General features: G+C 40.2%; 1 protein-coding gene across 1 annotated transcript in view; it reads right to left on the reverse strand.

The window, feature by feature from the left end:
• The window catches only part of LOC138764613 (E3 ubiquitin-protein ligase RNF212B-like), a 188,790-nt gene that overhangs the window by 35,661 nt on the left and 130,494 nt on the right, over positions 1-22,635 (reverse strand). The window contains exons 11-12 of the mRNA XM_069940740.1: positions 5,148-5,205; positions 2,438-2,477 (exon numbers count right to left, since the gene is read on the reverse strand). Coding sequence (XP_069796841.1) covers positions 2,438-2,477; positions 5,148-5,205 — 98 coding nt within the window. The remainder of the gene's footprint in view (positions 1-2,437; positions 2,478-5,147; positions 5,206-22,635) is intronic.

The raw sequence follows: 22,635 nt of genomic DNA on the forward strand, positions 1-22,635 counted from the left end.
TCAGACCAATAACCTGATCGAGAGTTGACATGTTTTAAGTTGCCGATCAGGGGCTGGGAGGGGAAATGAGGACAAAAGGGAATCTCTGTGAGAGGGAGGGAGTGAGTCCAGGAGAGACTGAGTGCCTGCTGAGGGGGTGGGTGAAAGGTGAGGAGGTGGATCTGCCATGAGGAGGTGTAGATCGGAGAGAGCAAAGGAGGAGGGCAGAAGTAGATGAACACACAACAAAATAAATTTATAAAACTGCAGATGTCGCAAGTACAAAATAATACTAAAAAGTCCCCAGAAAATGCTGGAAACACTCGGCAGGTCAGGCAGCGTCCGTGGAAGCAGAAACAGTTAATGTTTTAAATCCAGAACCTTTCTTCAGAAGGCATGAAATTATGTGGTAAATAATATGAGTTTACTGTCATATCCATGAGTACAATAGGCAGATGCACCAAAATTCTTACTTGCTGCAATCACACAGGTTGCAGTATGTGAGATACACCTACATTAAGTTACCATCATGTGTCACAACACAGAAAAGAGATAATAGATATAAATGAAATATAAATATTTACAGTTACAGCTGGTGCAAACAAAATTTAAATGAGAAAGCCTGCAGATGTTGGGGTTGAGTGTAAGACCCATTTGTGCTGGAGAAACTCAGCAGGTCATGCAGCATCCACAAAAAGAAAAAGTCAGTGGACATTTCCATTTCAGGCCCGAGCCCTTTGTCAGGAATCTGGAAAAACAGATCGAAGTCTGAATAAGGAAGGTGGAGGGAGGGAGAAGGAGAAGAGGTGGGGTGGGGGGTGGAAGGGATGGAGCATGTGTCTACCTGCTTTTCCAGATTCCAGACCAGGGTTTCCCAAACCCTTTCGGGGAGCACTTGGAAATCGCAGAACCCCAATCGTCAATTACAGTTTAAAAGACCTGATTATATACACAAGTATAGTAAGAAAGTGTATGCAGATGAGTTAATAGTTTATATTTAAGATCTATCCCAGCTATATTATCTGTGTTTTCTCAATTCAGCTCTTTCTCTGGATACAAATTAAACCTTCATAGAAGTGAAATTTTTCCGATTAATAGGCAGGTCCCTATCTACTCTCAAGTTCCATTAAAGATAGTCAGAGATAATTTCACATAAACTTAGGGGTTAAAATTACTAAACAATTTAAAGAGTTATGTAAACTCAATTTTTCTCCCCTATTCGAGTATGTGAGATTGTCTTTTTCTATAATCTAGATGGTTTCCTTTATCATTATCTTTAATAGCAGCACTGGAAAACCTGCTACATCTGTTTCTTTATACTTGCTTTTTCAGATGAAGGCATCATATAAGAATCTTCATGAAAAAACAGTGGCACCTCAGTCCTTGTTTCAGATTAATTATCCTCTCTTATGTCCTTTTTTAAGCCAATAATCCTTGGTTCTTAATAGAGTACTGCACACATGGAATATCTTTCAGTTTAAATTGTAAAATGTGGCCAGTCTCGTGCCAAAAGAAAAATCCAAGTCTCAATGGTTGAAAATGGCTTCTTGAGGTCTGAGGTCTCCTTACTGGCTTTGGAAGTGTGCACGTGAGGTAGAGACGAGGCAGAGACAAGCAGAGAGGGTGAGGTGGTGGGACACAGAGATTTGATGGAGCACACATCAGTCTGTGTGTGTGTAAGTGTGAGTGAGAGAGAGAGAGAGAGAGAGAGAGAGAGAGAGAGAGAGAGAGAGAAAGGAATGGAATGAGTCCGAGATAGTGAAGATGGAGATAATGAAGATTGCAACCTAATCCATTGATGGCGAGTTTTGGAATTCTACTTCCAGAGGTGGGTCGAGTTCCCACTTCCATACATGGGGTTGTAGGCTTTACTACACTGTTGGCCAGAGGAGCCATTTTATTCAAATGGTAAGATCCTAATTCACCTACTTTGGTTCTCTCAAATTAAGTCTCAAATTAAGTTTAGCAAAAATTAGATCCCTCCGTTAAGTTGGAAGAAACTTGGCGTCCTTTTGTAAACTATTTTAGTTCGAGTTAATTTGTATTTTGACTTCACCTTCCAGAGTGTTCTGGATTTCTGTTGTTTTATAATTAGCAAAGACCAGATAAATAGTTTGTGTTGATCTGTTGTAATGACTCCGTTTAGGCTGCCTGGCCTTTTAAAAAAATTTTGCTGGTGTTTTTGTTTATCTCAGTGGGTTCGATAGGGTTTAACAACCTTTTTTTTTCACTTTTTCGAATATTCCAAATTGAGGAGAAAGAGACAATATTGTTTAACATGTTAAAATGTTCTACATTGTATTATGTACTGCAATATATTGATGTTGCTGTTTTTACTATTCGATTCTGGATTCTATTCTCCTCATGTATTTTGACTATAATATGTTTAATAAAAATATTGAAAAAGAAAGATAATGAAGATGGAGAAAAAGATCAAGACACAAACTTCAACTAATACCTGTACATTAAACTGTCTGCAGATGCTACAGAGGACGAACCTACAATGTAAAAGAATTTAGCATGTCACTAGACAGAGAAGCAGACATGAGCAAGGCCCAGCATGATTTCCCCCTGCCTGCTAGACAAAGCCAGAACTGGCGGTCAGGTCGATGGGCTGCCAGGGGCCCAAGGTTCCTGAGCCTGTCTGGGAAGGGGCTGGGAACTAATATGTGTGTGTGTGTGTGTGTGTGTGTGTGTGTGTGTGTGTGTGTGTGTGTGTGTGTGTGTGTGTGTGTGTGTGTGTGTGTGTGTGTGTGTGTGTGTGTGTGTGTGTGTGAGTGTGTGGGTGGTTGTGTGTAGGCGAGGGGGAGTGGAAGATAGAGAGAGAGGGGATGGGGAGAGATAGAGAAGAGACAGACAGCAAGGAGAGAGGGGAAGGGGAAGGGAAAGGGGAAGAGTGGGGAAGAAAGAACAGAGAGAGGAAGAGAGTAGGAGTTGGTGAGAGGGAAGGAGAGGAAGAGAGAGGAAGAGAGTAGGAGACAGTGAGAAGGAAGGAGAGGAAGAGAGAGGGAGCGTGAGAGAGAGGGACAGAGAGACAAAAAGAGGGGCAGGAAGAGAATGATAGAGAAGGAAAGAGAGAGGAAGGAAGAAGGAGAGAGGTTGATAGAAAGGGAGTGAGATACAGGAGAGAGTGGAGAAGGGAGAAAGAGAGAATAGGGAGACAAAGAAGCAGGGAGAGAGACAATAGGGAAGGGGGAGAGAGAGCGAGGGGGAGAGAGAGCGAGGGGGAGAGAGGCGGGGTTAGAGATAGAATGGGGGAGAGAGAGGAGAGAGGAACAGGGAGAGAGAGAGAGAGACAAAGAGAGATCATCAGGGAGAGAGAGATGAGATAGAGGGAGAGGAGTGAGGGAAAGGGAGAAACAGGGTGAGAGGGGGAGAGGGAGTGAAAGAGAGATGGAGAGAGATGAACAAGGGGAGAGAGGCAGGAGAAGGAGGAGAGAGATGAACAAGGAGAGAGGTGGGAGAAGGGGAGAGAGTGATGGGGAGAGAGGGGAATAAATAAGAACAGGGAAAGGAAGGGAGAGGGGGAGATATAGGGGATATATAGACAGGGAGGAGAGAGGGGGGAGAAAGGAGATGAGGGGTTGAGAGAAAGGGTGTGTGTGTGTGTGTGAGAGAGAGAGAGAGAGAGAGAGAGAGAGAGAGAGAGTGAGAGAGAGGGAGAGGGTGAACCCATAGCAGATGAGGGTATGAAGAGAACCAGAGAGAGGTGGAGGGCAGGAGCGAGGCTATACAGCTCCCTGAACCTGCGACTCATCAGGTACTCAGCAGGTCCGATAGCTGGGGAAAGAACTGTGGACACCTGTGGAGGAATTGGCCCAGGCTCATTGGAATGACACAGGTTGGATCAGTGGGGGTTGGGGTGGAAACTGCAGAGTTCCCTCAGATGGTGCTTTGTCAAACTGGAAGACCTCTCAGTGCTTCCCTCCCCACACCCACAGCCCCACGTCCCCTCCCCACACCCCCTCCCACACATCCTTAATTCAAACCCCCTCCCCAAATCCCCATTCCACACCCCCTCTCCCTCCCCTTAACCCAAACCCCCTTCCATCCCCCTTACCAAAACCCCTTTCCCCACACTCCCTCCCCCTCCTCTTAACCCAAATCCCCTGCCCCACATGCCCTCTCCACACTCCCTTCCCCTCCCCTTAACCTAAATCCCCTCCCCTTAACCTAAACCCCCTCCCCACTCCCTCCCCAAACCTCCTCCCCATCCCCCTGACCCCAACTCCCTCCCCTACATCCCCTCTCCACCCTAACCCTAACCCTAATCCCCTCTCCACACCCCCTCCCCTCCTAACCCAAACCCCCTCTTCCACATCCCCTCTCCACACACCCTCTCCCTCCCCTTAACCCAAACCCCATCCCCTAACCCAAACCCCATCCCCTAATCCAAATCCCCTCCCCATCCCCTAACCCCACACCCTTTCCCCACATCTACTACCCTTCCTGTATACACTATTCCCACACCAATTCTCCTCCACCTCCTCCCCATCTTCACCCACCCCTTAACCTAACCCACACCCCTTCCTCCAAAGCCCCCCCACCAACCCACACACCCTCCCCATCCCCTTAACCCAAACCCCCTTCCCCACATCCCCTCCCCATCCCCTTAACTCAAACCCCCTTCCCCCACATCCCCTCTCCACACCCCCTCCTCATCCCCTTAACCCAAACCCCCCTCCCCACCCCTTTACCCAAACCCCCTCCTTAACCCAAACCCCCTCCCCCTAACCCACACTCCCAACCCACACCTACTACCCTTCCTGCATACTATTCCCACACCACTTCCCCCCACCTCCTCACCATCTACCCTATCCCCTTACCCTAACCCACACCACCTCATCCAAAACCCCCCTACCAACCCACACACCCTCCCCACCTCCTCCCATCCTCTGCCCAAACTCCTCACCCCTTCCCTCCACCCCCAGAACCTCTCACCTCCTCCAACCTCCTTGGCACCTCCAAACCCCCTTTCAGCACCAACTTTACCCCCACCACCTCGCATCTATGCCTCCCACTCCAAGGTCATCCCTCACACCCCTCTTGTGCAGCCACCCTTGACAGCCTGCTCCCACCCTCAGGTTATGTCCTCCTCCTTGCCCACCCTGCCCGGACAGAGTCCCCACCACCTCCCCTCTGCCTACAATCTGGCACTGGCTACTCACTCATGACGACATCCCATGGTGTGCTCATCCCCGAGGCCAAAGTGCTCCCCCTGGGTGTCTGTGGGTGATGGAAAATAAGTGCACTCCCTCAGCAAATATCCCCGTCAATTTGTAAACAAGGGGGTAGAGGTTTAGTATATTTCCGGAGAAACTAAGACAGTCCCATAGCTTCAATCGGAGGCAATGACATAACCAATATAACCAATGTTTTGGGCCTGAGCCCGAAAAGGTGGGGGGATTAGGGAAGAAGGGGCAAGGGGAGAACAGCCATGAGGCCAGAGGTGGCCAAACGCTTAACACAAGAGTATATACAGTACTACAGATATCTGAGAGCCACATGAAAAAATATTACATGCACATTTATATATGTAAATATATATATATATATATATAAATATACATACACACATACACACACACACACACACATTTATTCATGTTTGTAGTCTATAAACTGCTCATTTGTATTAGTTTCAAGAATTACAAAGTACACATACCATATTCATGTATATATTATATATTCATGTAATAGTCAAATTTTGTGGGACAATTTGTAGGGTAAAATTTAGGGGGTCAGCCTTTGATTGTGTAAAGATCTGCATTGATTAGGGTGTCGGGAGCTCGGATAGGAGGGTGGCTGGGGCGTAGGGAGCTCAGATGAGAGGGTGGTCAGGCTTGGGTGAGAGTACATGGTCAGGCCGTCAGGAGCTTGAATGAATAGGTTGATGGAGTGTCAGGAACTTGGATGGGAGAGCGGTCTGGGCCTGGGTGAATGTCTGTGGACAGGGCATCAGGAGCTCAGATAGGAGGGCGGTCAGGGTGTCAGTTGTTCAGATTGGAAGAAAGGTCAGGGCATTGGGAGTTTGGATGGGCATATGGCCGGGCCTGGGTGATTGTCTGCAGTTGGGACGTCAGGAGCTCAGTTGGGAGGGAAGGCAGCTGGGGCATCAAGAGCTCAGATGGGAGGAGTCACGTGATGGAGTAGTGGCCAGTAGGAGAATACCAGCCCTCTCCAGAAAAGAAGAAAAAAAGTGAAGGAAACGCAAAGCCCCAGATACACAAAACACAACAAATAAAAGATAAAGGTGTGAAGAAAAGAAAGAAAATGGACCGTAAGAAAGAAAGACCAAAAACAACAGAAAAAAAAGAAGGAAAGATGCTGGAAGAGAAGGGAAAAGGCCTTACCTGCACGAAGAAGCAGGGACCCGCCGTGGACAGAGGAGCCTGCTCCCTGAGGTTAGTGGAGACCCTGCAGGGTCGTGAGCTCCCGACCGCGGGACTGCAAAAATGGCTCACTGAGCCAAACAGAGGTGCGCAACAAGGAAAAGGAGAACACCGACGGGAGGGGGGCCCAGCTGTGGAGTGAACCTACACAGCACGACCAACTGAAAGATGCCTGACAGCAGGACTCCCAACTGGAAGAAAAGGAAAGCAATGGGAAAGGGAGGGAGGAGAAAGAAAAACAGCAGCAGGAGGCCCAACAGATAACTAGCCCAAAAGAAGAGGACCAACATCAAGAAGCCATGAAAAAAAATACCCAACAAACTGAGACAACCAGTTCAACAAGAAAGTCAGAAGAGACACCGATACAGGGAAGAGACGTAGAAGGCACAAAACCAAGAGCAGACACAGAAGAAGAAGAAGGAGAACACTAAGCTCTGCATAGAGGAATAGAAGGTGAAATGAATGGACAGTACATAGATTTTACGATCGTATTATATGGCGAGCTCTCCACTGGCCACCGTGACAGAGGTGCACCAAAGAAAAGGTACAAGGACTGCCTAAAGAAATCTCTTGGTGCCTGCCACATTGACCACCGCCAGTGGGCTGATAACGCCTCAAACCGTGCATCTTGGCGCCTCACAGTTTGGCGGGCAGCAGCCTCCTTTGAAGAAGACCGCAGAGCCCACCTCACTGACAAAAGGCAAAGGAGGAAAAACCCAACACCCAACCCCAACCAACCAATTTTCCCTTGCAACCGCTGCAATCGTGTCTGCCTGTCCCGCATCGGACTGGTCAGCCACAAACGAGCCTGCAGCTGACGTGGACTTTTTTACCCCCTCCATAAATCTTCATCCGCGAAGCCAAGCCAAAGAAAGAAGACATAGATTTTAAAAAAATTCAAGAACAAATGAAACCATTAAAAGAATGGTTGACACAAGAATTTAGTGAAATGAAAATAAAAAGTACAGAAGAAAAAGTAAGTAGAATAGAGCTGGTCATAACAGATGTAGGGAAAGGATTAGAAAATGTGGAAGAATGTGTAATGGCTGTAGAAATGGAAGTGAACGACTTAAAAAGAAAATTGGAAGAATGTGACAAAAAAAATTAAAGAAACACAAGAGTTGTTAGCTCAGAAGATGGATATAATGGAAAACTATTGTAGGTGAAACAATGTAAAGATAGTGGGCCTAAAGGAAGATGAAGAAGGCAAAGATATGAAAGAATTTATAAAAGAATGGATCCCAAAAGTCCTGGGAATGCCAGAAATGCAGGAAGGAATGGAAATAGAAAGGGCACACAGAACACTAGCCCTGAAACCACAGTCACAACAAAAACCAAGATCTGTTTTAGTAAAATTTCTGAGATACATGACAAGAGAAAATATATTGGAGAAGGCAATGAATAAAATTAGAGAAGACTGGAGTACAAAGGTCAAAAAAAATTTTTCTACCCAGACATATGTTTTGAACTCCTAAAGAAGAGGAAAAAAGGCTATAAATTTATGTTAAGATATCCAGCGGTGCTTAAAATAGTTATCCCGGGGGAGCAAAACAGACTGTTCTCAGATCCGGAGAAAGCACGAGAATTTGCAGAACGCCTGCAGGACAGAAGGAGAGATGAAGAGATGTAACAAGAATGAGGAACGATGACAAACTACATATAAAGATGTAAAAATAATAGTTTAAGTAAGAACTAAAGGAGGGAAGAAAAGAGAAGTCGGGGAGAAGGGGGGGAAGAGGAGGGATAAAAAAAGAAAAAATAGAAGAAAAGAGGGGGAGCTTTGTTTTAATGTGAAGATAAAAGTCTTTTCTGGAGGGGGTTGGGTGGGAGAGAATAACAGTCACTGCAAAATCAGTTGACACTTGCGAACGTGTTCGCAGTCCGAATGGAGAGGGGAGTTGTGGTTGCCCAACAAGAGAGAAGGGGCGACTCAGAGAGGGAGACGGGGGACACTGTAAAGGGAATTTTAGATGTGGGAGTGGTGAAGTATTTTATGTTTTAGCAGTGTTGTCATACCTTGAGTTCAAAAAAGGAAAACTGAGAAATGAAAATGGGGTAAAGGGGAAAGGTGGTGGTGAGGAAGCAGAAATGAGATGTAAACAGAGTATGAGATGGCTATGTTGAACTATATGACTATAAATATTAATGGAATACATAACCAAATCAAAAGGAAGAGGCTAATAAATTTACTAAAAAAGAGAAAAAATAAATATAGCATTTGTGCAGGAAACGCATCTAACTGAAGTAGAACATAATAAATTAAGGAGAGACTGGGTAGGGCACATAACAGCAGCATCATATAATTCAAAAGCCAGAGCTGTAGCTATATTAATCAATAAAAATGTACCAATCAAAATAGAGGAGGAAATAAATACAGGAAATGCAACTTTTGGATATATGGAGGAGACAACACCCAAAGGACAAGGAATAGTCATATTATTCGAGTAGACATAAAACATACTCAAGGATTGACCAGTTCATGTTGTCAGCCCATAGCCAAGGAAGAGTTAGGAAAATGGAATATAAAGCTAGATTGTTATCTGATCATTCACCCCTGTTATTAGTAACAGAACTGGAGGATATCCCACCAAGAACATATAGATGGAGATTAAACTCCATGCTATTTAAAAGACAGGAATTTAGAGAATTTATTGAGCACCAAATTAAAATGTACTTTGAAATAAATACAGAATCAGTGAAAGACAAATTTATATTATGGGAGGTAATGAAAGCCTTCATCAAAGGGAAGATAATAAGTTATGTAACTACGATGAAAAAGGACTACAATCGGGAAATAGAACAGCCGGAAAAGGAAATATTAAGTACAGAAAAAGAACTAGCAACAAGGGAAGATACAGCAAAAAGAAGAGAATTGGTGGACAAACAATAAAATACGAAACATTACAAACGTACAAGGTGGAGAAGAACATAATGAAAATAAAGGAGAAGTATCATGAGCTAGGAGAAAAAATGCACAAAATACTAGTCTGGCAGCTTAAAACAAAACAAGCTAAAAGAACTGTATTGGCATCAAGGAAAAAGGAGAAACAAATTACATATGACCCAACAGAGATCAATGAATTCTACAAGCAATTATGCCGAACTGAGAATGAAAGGAAAGAAGACAAAATAGATGAGTTTCTAGCTAAAATTGAACTACCAAAATTGCAAGAAGAGGAGCAAAACAAATTGATAAAACTATTTGAAATAGAGGAAATACAGGATATATTAAAAAAGCTACCGAACAATAAAATGCCTGGAGGGGACAGACTCCCAATAGAATTCTATAAAACTTTTAAAGACTTATTAATTCCTCCTCTCCTGGAAGTAATGAACTAGATAGAAGAAACACAAAACTTGCCAGACTCATGTAAAACAGCAATAATTACAGTAATACCAAACACGGGGAAAGATCCACTCACACCTGCATCATATAGACCAATATCTCTTTTTTTAAAATTTATTATTTTTCCACCGTAAACCACATTGACCATGATACATACATTTTCCTTTTCAAATATATACAGTGTCATTTTCTGCCCCCCTCCCTCCTCCCATCCCACCCTCCCTACCTCCCCCCCCATCCATTTAAAGTACAAAATCTAAGATACATTAAACCAGTCAAACAATGTTGTCATTCAATAAAAATAAACAAGAAATTCCACTGAGTCAATTCTTTTCATTTCCTTCTTCTTTCGTTAATTTAGGTAGTGAATGTCCCCGGTAGGTTTACACTATTGTGTTTCATGTAAGGCTCCCATATTTGTTCAAATATTTCAATATTATTTCTTAAACTATATGTTATTTTTTCTAATGGAATACATTTATTCATTTCTATATACCATTATTGTATTTTCAAATTATCTTCCAATTTCCAGGTTGACATAATACATTTTTTAGCTACGGCTAGAGCTATCTTAACAAATCTTTTTTGTGCACCATCCAAATCAATTCCAAATTCTTTGTTTTTTATGTTACTTAGGAGGAAGATCTCTGGATTTTTTGGTATATTGTTTTCTGTAATTTTATTTAATATCTGGTTTAGATCTTCCCAAAATTTTTCTACTTTCTCACATGTCCAGATTGCATGAATTGTTGTTCCCATTTCTTTGTTACATCGAAAACATCTGTCAGATACTGTTGGGTCCCATTTATTTAACTTTTGAGGTGTAATGTATAGCCTGTGTATCCAGTTATATTGTATCATACGTAACCTCGTATTTATTGTATTTCTCATCGTTCCAGAACATAACTTCTAGCATGTTTCCTTTTTTATCTTTATATTTAAATCTTGTTCCCATTTTTGTTTAGTTTTACCATTTGTTTCCTCATTCTCCTTTTCTTGCAGTTTAATATACATATTTGTCATAAATCTTTTGATTATCATTGTATCTGTAATCACATATTCAAAGTTACTTCCCTCTGGTAAACTCAGACTGCTTCCTAATTTGTCCTTCAAGTAGGATCTCAATTGGTAATATGCCAGCACTGTATCTTGAGTTATATTGTATTTATCTTTCATTTGTTCAAAGGATAATAATCTATTTCCTGAAAAACAATTTTCTATTCTTTTGATCCCTTTTTTCTCCCATTCTCAAAAGGAAAGGTTATCTATTGTAAAAGGGAGTAACTTGTTTTGCGTCAATATTAGTTTTGGAATTGATAATTTGTTTTATTTCCTTCTACATGAATCTTCTTCCAAATATTGAGTAGATGATGTAATACTGGAGAACTTCTATATTCTACCAATTTTTCATCCCATTTATATAATATGTGTTCAAGTATCTTTTCCCCTATTTTATCTAATTCTAATCTAGTCCAATCTGGCTTTTCCCTTGTTTGATAAAAATCTGATAGGTATCTTAATTGTGCGGCTCTATAATAATTTTTAAAGTTTGGCAGTTGTAAGCCTCCTTGTTTATACCATTCTGTTAATTTATCTAGTGGTATCCTCGGTTTTCCCCCTCTCCATAAAAATTTCCTTATTATTTTCTTTAACTCCTTGAAGAATTTCTCTGTCAGGTGTATTGGCAATGCCTGAAATAGGTATAATATCCTTGGAAAAATGTTCATTTTAATACAGTTTATCCTTCCTATTAGTGTTAGTGTTAAATCTTTCCAATGCTCTAAATCGTCCTGTATTTTTTTCATTAGTGGATAATAATTGAGTTTATATAGATGGCCTAGGTTTTTATTTATTTGTATACCTAGGTATCTTATTGCTTGCATTTGCCATCTGAATGGGGATTCCTTCTTAAATTTTGAGAAATCCGCATTATTCATAGGCATTGCTTCACTTTAATTTACGTTAATCTTGTAATCCGACACTTCTCCATATTCCTTCAATTTCTTATATAGTTCTTTTATTGATAGTTCTGGTTCTGTTAAGTATACTATAACATCATCTGCAAATAAACTGATTTTATATTCCTTGTCTTTTATTTTTATCCCTTTTATATTATTTTCTGTTCTTATCAATTCTGCTAGTGGTTCTATAGCTAACACGAACAATAAAGGTGATAGTGGGCATCCCTGCCGTGTTGACCTGCTTAAGTTAAATTGCTTTGATACATATCCATTTACTGTCACTTTCGCCAATGGTCCCTTATATAATGCTTTAATCCAATTAATATACTTCTCTGGTAAATTGAATTTTTGCAATATTTTGAATAAATAATTCCATTCTTCTCTGTCAAAGGCCTTCTCTGCGTCTAAAACAACTGCTACTGTTGGCGCTTTACTCCCTCCTACTGCATGAATTAAGTTAATAAATTTACAAATATTGTCTGTTGTGCATCTTTTTTTAATAAATCCAGTTTGGTCTAGATTTTCGGTACATACTCTGCTGATCTGTTTGCTAATAGTTTAGCTTTTATCTTATAATCTGTGTGAAGTAAAGATATTGGTCTATATGACGCTGGTGCGAGTGGATCTTTCCCTTGCTTTAGTATTACTGTAATTATTGCTGTTTTACATGAATCTGGTAAGCTTTGTATTTTATCAATCTGGTTGATTACTTCCAGGAGGGGAGGAATTAATAAATCTTTAAATGTTTTATAGAATTCTATTGCGAATCCATCCTCTCCTGGTGTTTTATTATTTGGTAATTTTTTTATTATCTCTTGTATTTCTACTATTCCAAATGGTTCTGTTAATTTATTTTGTTCCTCTATTTGTAGTTTTGGTAGTTCAATTTTAGTTAGAAATTCATCTATTTTCCCTTCTTTCCCTTCGTTTTCAGTTTGGTATAATTGTTCATAGAATTCTCTAAAGTTTTCCTTGATCTCCTTTGGATTATATGTGATTTGTTTGTCTTTTTTCCTTGATGCCAATACCATTTTCTGAGCTTGTTCTGTCTTAAGCTGCCATGCTAGAATTTTGTGCGTTTTTTCCCCTCGTTCATAATATTTCTGTTTTGTCTTCATTATGTTCTTCTCCACCTTATATGTTTGTAGTGTTTCATATTTTATTTTTTTATCTGCCAATTCTCTTCTTTTAGTTGCATCTTCCTTCATTGCTAATTCTTTTTGCTAATTTACTATTTCCCTTTCCAACTGCTCTGTTTCCTGATTATAGTCCTTCTTCATCTTGGTTACATAACTTATTATTTGCCCTCTAATGAACGCTTTCATTGCATCCCATAGTATAAACTTATCTTTCACTGATTCCGTGTTTATTTCAAAATACATTTTAATTTGTCTTTCAATGAATTCTCTAAAATTCTGCCTTTTGAGTAACATGGAGTTTAATCTCCATCTATACATTCTTGGAGGGATGTCCTCTAACTTTATTGTCAATATTAAGGGTGAATGGTCCGATAATATTCTAGCTTTATATTCTGTTTTTCTTACTCTATCTTGCATACGAGCTGATAACAAAAATAGGTCTATTCTTGAGTATGTTTTATGTCTAGCCAAGTAATATGAATATTCCTTTTCCTTTGGGTGTTGTTTCCTCCATATATCCAAAAGTTGCATTTCTTCCATCGATTTAATTATAAATTTGGTTACTTTGTTCTTTCTGTTAATTTTTTTCCCAGTTTTGTCCATATTTGAATCCAAATTCAGATTGAAATCCCCTCCTATTAATATGTTCCCTTGCGTATCTGCTATCTTCAAAAAAATATCTTGCATAAACTTTTGATCTTCTTCGTTAGGTGAATATATATTGAGTAGATTCCAAAACTCCGAATATATCTGACATTTTATCATTACATATCTCCCTGCTGGATCTATTATTTCCTCTTCTATTTTAATTGGCACATTTTTACAAATTAATATAGCTACCCCTCTTGCTTTTGAATTATACGACGCTGCTGTTACATGTCCTACCCAATCTCTCTTTAATTTCTTGTGCTCCAATTCAGTTAAATGTGTTTCTTGCACAAATGCTATATCAATTTTTTCTTTTTTCAGTAAATTTAGCAGTTTCTTCCTTTTAATTTGGTTATGTATTCCGTTAATATTTAAAGTCATATAGTTCAGCGTAGCCATTTTATACTTTGTTTATCTTCCCTTTCCGTTTCTCCATCATTAACTTTCCTTCTTATCCATTTCTGCTTTCTTGTTTTGAACACTTTATAAGACAACATTTCTAAAACATCAAACATTTTCCCTATTCTCCTATTTAAAACTTCTTTAACCCCAATCTCCCCTCCCCCTCCTGAGTTGTCCTTTATTCCTTGTCGGACAACCACATCTCCCCTCTCCATTTGGATTTGCGAATTCACTCGCAAACGTCAGCTGATTTTGCAGTGAACGTAACTCCTCCCCACCCAGCCCCCCCCAGAAAAGATTTCAATTTTCATGTGTAACAAAGGTCACTCTTTTAATTCCCTCCTTATTCCCTCTATTCCATTTCCCTCCCTTATTAATTCTTGTCTATACTCTATATATTTTCCTCTAAATACGGATACATTCATGTATGCACACTATATATATACACACATATACCCCTTTACACACATACATATAGATCGTGGTCATTTTTACTCTTATTACATATCTTCATCTCTCTGCTTGTTTTGTAGTTGTTCTGCAAATTTCCTTGCTTCCTCTGGATCCGAGAATAGTCTGTTTTGTTGCCCTGGAATAATTATTTTAAGTACCGCTGGGTACCTTAACATAAATTTATATCCTTTTTTCCATAAGATCGTTTTCGCTGTATTGAACTCCTTCCTCTTCTTCAGGAGTTCAAAACTTATGTCTGGATATAAAAGAAATTTTTGACCTTTATATTCCAGTGGCTTTTTGTCCTCTCTTACTTTCTTCATTGCTTTCTCCAATATATTTTCTCTTCTTGTATATCTTAAGAATTTTACTAAAATGGATCTTGGTTTTTGCTGCAGTTGTGGTTTCGGGGCTAAAGTTCTATGTGCCCTCTCTATTTCCATTTCTTCCTGTAATTCTGGTCTTCCTAGGACCCTGGGGATCCAATCTTTTATAAATTCTCTCATATTCTTGCCTTCTTCATCTTCCTTAAGGCCCACTATCTTTATATTATTTCTTCTATTATAGTTTTCTATCCTATCTATCTTCTGAGCTAACAGCTCCTGTGCTTCTTTAGCTTTTTTATTAGATTCTTCTAATTTCTTTTTTAAGTCTTTTACTTCCATATCTACAAATGTTTCTCGTTTTTCCATATTTTCCACTCTTTTTGCCAATTCTGATATGGCCACTTCCATTTTATTCATTCTTTCTTCTGCATTCTTAATTCTTCTTTTTATCTCATCAAATTCTTGTAATTGCCATTCTTTCACTGAATCCATATATTCTTTAAAAAAAGATACATCCATTGTCTTGCTTTTCTCTTCTTCTTCCACTTCTTTCTGTTCTTCTTCTTCTTCTTCCTCTGGGTTGACCATCTGTTGTTTCCTTGTTTTCTTTTTACCCTCTTCTTTCTTGTTGTCGTTATTGTCTGTGTTCTGCACCTGCTGCTGTGCTGCAGGTGTCTCTCTCAGCTGTGGAGATCGACTCCGCAGCTGTTTCCCCCTCCCGTCAGTGTGTTTTTTTTCATGCGCATCGCGCATGCGCTAGGAGTCGCGCATGCGCGGTTGCGCACTTTTACTCGGCTCTGCGAGCCATTTTTGAGTCCCGAGCCCGGGACCTCTACTGACCTGTGGGAGCGGGCCTCTCTCTCCGCGGCGGGCCTCTTCGGATAGGTAAGGCCTTCACCTTCTTCTTCCGACGTCTTTCCTTCTTCTTTTCTTCCCGTTGTTTTTGGTTTTTCTTTCTTCGCTGCCATTGTCTTCACACTTTTACTTTCACTTTGTTTTGGTTTTTAAGTTTGTGTCTTTGTTTTTTCTCTATCTTTTTTTAACTTTTCTGGAGAGGGCTGGAGTTCCCCTACCGGCCACTACTCCATCACGTGACTCCAAGTTTATTTAACTTTTGAGGTGTAATGTATAACCTGTGTTTCCAGTTATATTGTATCATACGTAACCTCGTATTTATTGTTATTTCTCATCGTTCCAGAACATAACTTCTCCCATGTTTCCTTTTTAATCTTTAGATTTAAATCTTGTTCCCATTTTTGTTTAGTTTTACCATTTGTTTCCTCATTCTCCTTTTCTTGCAGTTTAATATACATATTTGTTATGAATCTTTTGATTATCATTGTATCTGTAATCACATATTCAAAGTTACTTCCCTCTGGTAACCTCAGACTGCTTCCTAATTTGTCCTTCAAGTAGGATCTCAATTGGTAATATGCCAGCACTGTATCTTGAGTTATATTGTATTTATCTTTCATTTGATCAAAGGATAATAATCTATTTCCTGAAAAACAATTTTCTATTCTTTTGATCCCTTTTTTCTCGCATTCTCTAAAGGAAAAGTTATCCCTCCCTTATTAATTCTTGTCTATACTCTATATATTTTCCTCTAAATACGCATACATTCATGTATCTTCTTTGGCGGCTTCGCGGACGAAGATTTATGGAGGGGGTAAATGTCCACGTCAGCTGCAGGCTCGTTTGTGGCTGACAAGTCCGAAGCGAGACAGGCAGACACGGTTGCAGCGGTTGCAGGGGAAAATTGGTTGGTTGGGGTTGGGTGTTGGGTTTTTCCTCCTTTGCCTTTTGTCAGTGAGGTGGGCTCTGCGGTCTTCTTCAAAGGAGGTTGCTGCCCGCCGAACTGTGAGGCGCCAAGATGCACGGTTTGAGGCGATATCAGCCCACTGGCGGTGGTCAATGTGGCAGGCACCAAGAGATTTCTTTAGGCAGTCCTTGTACCTTTTCTTTGGTGCACCTCTGTCACGGTGGCCAGTGGAGAGCTCGCCATATAACACGATCTTGGGAAGGCGATGGTCCTCCATTCTGGAGACGTGACCCACCCAGCGCAGCTGGATCTTCAGTAGCGTGGACTCGATGCTGTCGACCTCTGCCATCTCGAGTACTTCGACGTTAGGGATTAAAGCGCTCCAGTCAATGTTGAGGATGGAGTGGAGTCAAAGCTGGTGGAAGCGTTCTAGGAGCCGTAAGTGATGCTGGTAGAGGACCCATGATTCGGAGCCGAACAGGAGTGTGCGTATGACAACGGCTCTCTATACGCTTATCTTTGTGAGGTTTTTCAGTTGGTTGTTTTTCCAGACTCTTTTGTGTAGTCTTCCAAAGGTGCTATTTGCCTTGGCGAGTCTGTTGTCTATCTCGTTGTCGATCCTTGCCTCTGATGAAATGGTGCAGCCGAGATAGGTAAACTGGTTGACCGTTTTGAGTTTTGTGTGCCCGATGGAGATGTGGGGAGGCTGGTAGTCATGATGGGGAGCTGGCTGATGGAGGACCTCAGTTTTCTTCAGGCTGACTTCCAGGCCAAGCATTTTGGCAGTTTCCGCAAAACAGGACGTCAAGCGCTGAAGAGCTGGCTCTGAATGGGCAACTAAAGCGGCATCGTCTGCAAAGAGTAGTTCACGGACAAGTTTCTCTTGTGTCTTGGTATGAGCTTGCAGGCGCCTCAGATTGAAGAGACTGCCATCCGTGCGGTACCGGATGTAAACAGCGTCTTCATTGTTGAGGTCTTTCATGGCTTGGTTCAGCATCATGCTGAAGAAGATTGAAAAGAGGGTTGGTGCGAGAACACAGCCTTGCTTCACGCCATTGTTAATGGAGAAGTATTTGGAGAGCTCATTTCTGTATCTGACCCGACCTTGTTGGTTTTCGTGCAGTTGGATAACCATGTTGAGGAACTTTGGGGGCCATCCGATGTGCTCTAGTATTTGCCAAAGCCTTTTCCTGCTCACGGTGTCGAAGGCTTTGGTGAGGTCAACAAAGGCGATGTAGAGTCCTTTGTTTTGTTCTCTGCATTTTTCTTGGAGCTCTCTGAGGGCAAAGACCATGTCAGTAGTTCCTCTGTTTGCGCGAAAGCCGCACTGTGATTCTGGGAGAATATTCTCGGCGACACTAGGTATTATTCTATTGAGGAGAATCCTCGCGAAGATTTTGCCTGCAATGGAGAGCAGCATGATTCCCCTGTAGTTTGAGCAGTCTGATTTCTCGCATTTGTTTTTGTACAGGGTGATGATGGTAGCATCACGAAGTTCCTGAGGCAGTATATATATATATATATATATATATATATATACACACATATACCCCTTAACACACATACATATAGTTCGTGGTCATTTTTACTCTCATTACATGTCTTCATCTCTCTGCTTGTTTTGTAGTTGTTCTGCAAATTTCCTTGCTTCCTCTGGATCCGAGATTAGTCTGTTTTGTTGCCCTGGAATAACTATTTTAAGTACCGCTGGGTACTTTAACATAAATTTATATCCTTTTTTCCATAAGATCGTTTTTGCTGTATTGAACTCCTTCCTCTTCTTCAGGAGTTCAAAACTTATGTCTGGATAGAAAATAATTTTTTGACCTTTATATTCCAGTGGCTTTTTGCCTTCTCTTACTTTCTTCATTGCTTTCTCCAATATATTTTCTCTTGTTGTATATCTTAAAAATTTTACTAAAATGGATCTTGGTTTTTGCTGCGGTTGTGGTTTCGGGGCTAAAGTTCTATGTGCCCTCTCTATTTCCATTTCTTCCTGTAATTCTGGTCTTCCTAGGACCCTGGGGATCCAATCTTTTATAAATTCTCTCATATTCTTGCCTTCTTCATCTTCCTTAAGGCCCACTAACTTTATATTATTTCTTCTATTATAGTTTTCTATTATATCTATCTTCTGAGCTAACAGCTCATGTGCCTCTTTAACTTTTTTATTAGATTCTTCTAATTTCTCTTTTAAGTCCTCTACTTCCATTTCTACAATTATTTCTCATTCTTCCATATTTTCCACTCTTTTTCTATCTCTGATATGACCATTTCTATTTTATTCATTTTTTCTTCTGCATTCTTAATTCTTCTTTTTATCTCATTAAATTCTTTCACTGATTCCATATATTCTTTAAAAAAAGATATATCCATTGTCTTGCCTTTCTCTTCTTCTTCCATTTCTTTCTGTTCTTCTTCTTCTTCTTCCTCTGGGTTGACCATCTGTTGTTTCCTTGTTTTCTTTTTACCCTCTTCTTTCTTGTTGTTGTTATTTTCTGTGTTCTGCACCTGCTGCTGTGTTGCAGGTGTCTCTCTCAGCTGTGGAGATCGACTCCGCAGCTGTTCCCCCCTCCCATCAGTGTGTTTTTTTTCATGTGCATCACGCATGCGCGACTCCTCGCACTTTTACTCGGCTCTGTGAGCCATTTTTGTAGTCCCGAGCCCGGGACTTCCATTGACCTGAGGGAGCGGGCTTCTCTCTCCGTAGCGGGCCTCTTTGGACAGGTAAGTCCTTCACCTTCCTCTTCCGACGTTCTTTCTTCCTCTTTTCTTCCCGTTGTTTTTGACTTTTCTCTCTTCGCTGCCATTTTCTTCTCACCTTTATTTTTACTTTATTGTAAATTTTAATCTTGTACCTTTGTGGTTTGTGTTTTTTTTTAACTTTTCAGGAGAGGGCTCGAATTCCCTGACCGGCCACTACTCCATCACGTGACTCCTCTTAGACCAATATCTCTACTTAACTCAGATTATAATATAATAGCAAAACTATTAGCAAACAGATTGGCCGACTGTACCAAAAATAGTAAAACTCGAACAAACTGGATTTATTAAGAAAAGATGAACAACGGACAATGTCTGTGAGTTCATTAACTTAATCCATGCAGTACAAGGAAATAAGATACCAACAGTGGCTGTTGCTTTAGACGCAGAGAAAGCCTTTGACAGGGTAGAATGGAATTATTTATTCAAAGTATTACAGAGGTTCAACCTACCAGAGAAATATATTAATTGGATTAAAGCATTATATAAGGGACCAATGGCGAAGATGACAGTAAATGGATATATATCAAACCAATTTAAATTAAGCAGGTCAACGAGGCAGGAATGTCCACTATCCCCCTCACTGTTTGCTTTAGGAATAGAAACCATTGGCAGAACTGTTAAGAACAGAAAATAAAAGGGATAAAAATAAAAGAGAAGGAATATAAAATCAGTTTATTTGCAGATGACATCATAGTATACCTAACAGAACCAGAAATATCAATAAAAGAATTACATAAGAAATTGAAGGAATATAGAGAAACATCGGGATACAAAATCAACGCAAATAAAAGTGAAGCAATGCCAATGAATAATGCGGATTACAGAGTTTAGAAAAGAATCAGCATTTAAATGGCAAACTCAAGCAATCCGATGCTTAGGTATTAGATTAGATAATAATTTAGGCCATCTATACAAATTAAATTATCAGCCATTAATGAAGAAATTACAAGATGACTTAGAACATTGGAAAGATTTACCACTAACACTGATAGGAAGGGTAAATTGCATTAAAATTAATATCTTCCCAAGGATTCAATCGTTACCAATTCCCTTAACAGATAAATTCTTCAATGAACTAAAGAGAATAATATGGAAATTCTTATGGAAAGGGGGGAAACCGAGGATAGCGCTGGATAAATTAACAGAATGGTACAAACAAGGTGGTTTGCAGCTACCAAACTTTAAAAATTATTATAGAGCAGCACAATTAAGATATCTAACAGATTTTTATCAAACAAGGGAAAAACCAGATTGAACAAAGATAGAGCTAGGTAAAATAGGGGAGAAGGTATCAGAACATATACTTTATAAGTGGAATGAAAAACTGGTACAAATAGAAGTTCACCAGTACTGCACCATTTACTTAACATTTGGAAGAAGATTCATTTCAAAATTAAAAAAAAACAAATTACCAACTACCAAAATTATTATTGACGCAAAATCAACTAATCCCTTTCACAATAGATAACCTTTCCTTTAGAGAATGGGAGAGAAAAGGAATTAAAAGAATAGAAAATTGTTTTTTGGGAAATAATTTATTAACATTTGAACAAATGAAGTACAAATATGGAATAACTCATGGTACAATGTTTGCATACCACCAACTGAAAACCTACTTAAAGGAGAAATTGGGAAGCAGACTGAGATTACCAGAAGGAAGCAGCTTTGAATATGAGATTACAGACACAATGATAATTAAAAGATTTATAACAAACATGTACATCAAACTGCAAGAGAAAGAAAATGATGAAATAAGCTATAAACCCAAACAAAAGTGGGAAAAAGATTTAAACATAAAGATAAAAAATGAAATATGGGAAAAGTTATGCTCCGGAACTATGAGAAATATAATAAATACGAGGTTATGCATGATACAATATAATTGGTTACACAGGCTATATATCACGCCCCAAAAGTTAAATAAATGGGATCCAACATTATCAGATAGATGTTTTCGCTGTAAGAAGGAACTGGGAACAACAGTACATGCAATTTGGGCAAGTGAGAAAGTGGAAAAGTTTTGGGAAGATCTAAATTAGATATTAAATAAAATCACAAAAAGCAACGTACCAAAAAATCCAGAGATCTTTCTTCCAAGTAATATAAGAAGTAAAGTATTAGGCCTCAAACTGGATGAAGTGCAAAAAAGATTTATTATGATAGTCTTAGCAGTAGCAAAAATTATATAATGTCAACTTGGAAAATGGAAGAGAGCCTGAGAATACAGCAATGATACATGTAAATGAATAAATGTATTCCACTGGAAAAAATAACAAATAATTTAAAAAACAAAGTCACATTATTTGAACAAATTTGGGAACTGTACATGGAACATAACAGAGAGGGCCTACCATGGACCTCCACCCCCTAAAATGATAGAATGAGAAGAAGACGAAATGAACTGACCCAGTGTGTAAAAGTAGATGATACATTTTTCTTGTTTATTTTCATTGTGTGATGACATTGCTTAATGGGTTTATTGTATTGTATATGTTGAATGTTTAATGGGTTTGGAGGGGGGGTGGGTAGGAAGGAGGGAAGGGAGGGGGGAAAAAGGGGAGAAAATGCCACTGTGTATATTTAAGAGGGAAATGTTTGTGTGTATTTTGATTAATATGGTTCATAGTGTGAAAATTTTTTTTTTTTAATTTTTAAAGAGCTCAGATGGGAGGGTGGCCGGATCCTAGGCGAGAGACCACGGTCGGAATATTGGGAGCTCTGGAGAAGGCAGGTAGCTGGGGAGTCATGAGCTCTAATGGTCGGACAGCTTGGGCCTAGGCAAGAGTTCGCAGTCAGGGTGTTGAGAGGTCCGATGAGCGGTTGGCCAAGGCGAGGTCTATGGTCAGGGTGTCGGGAGCACTGATGGGCCTAGTCTAGCCAAGAGTCTGTGGTTGAGGCATCAGGAACTCTGAATGTTGGGCAGCCTGGATCACATACACTCTGCTAATTTCATTGTCTGCAACACAGCCACATTCTCCACAATCACACGACACCCACTAACACTGCCATTGTGAGCACCGGCTCGTACGATTCTTGTCTCAGCCAACATATTACTGTGAACCGCACATTATATGTCAGAGCCACAGTTTGGCTACCCCTGCCACAGGTGGTTACAGGCTGAGGGTAGGAGAGAAAAGCTGAAAATTGTTTGGTGAGGGAGGTAGTTTTATGAATGCAGAGCTGGAGTAAGGGAGACATAGGTATGGGGAATGAGAGAGGATAAGAAGAAGAAAAGTGCCAAGAAAATTCATCCTGAGGCCACTGGGTTAATGGAAACCGGAGAAGTTGATATTAAGATGGTTAGAGAGGTGTTGTTCCTCCAATTTGTGGGTAATCTCATTTGGGGAGTGCATGAGACCATGCACAGACACGTTGGCATGCGAATGGGCGAGGAATTGAAATAGGTTACCACTGGAGATCCCCACTATTACAGTGGACAGCACAAGAGGGGTTTTAAAGGG

Source organism: Narcine bancroftii, chromosome 5 (genome assembly GCF_036971445.1).
Source record: "Narcine bancroftii isolate sNarBan1 chromosome 5, sNarBan1.hap1, whole genome shotgun sequence".
NCBI lineage: Eukaryota > Metazoa > Chordata > Chondrichthyes > Torpediniformes > Narcinidae > Narcine > Narcine bancroftii.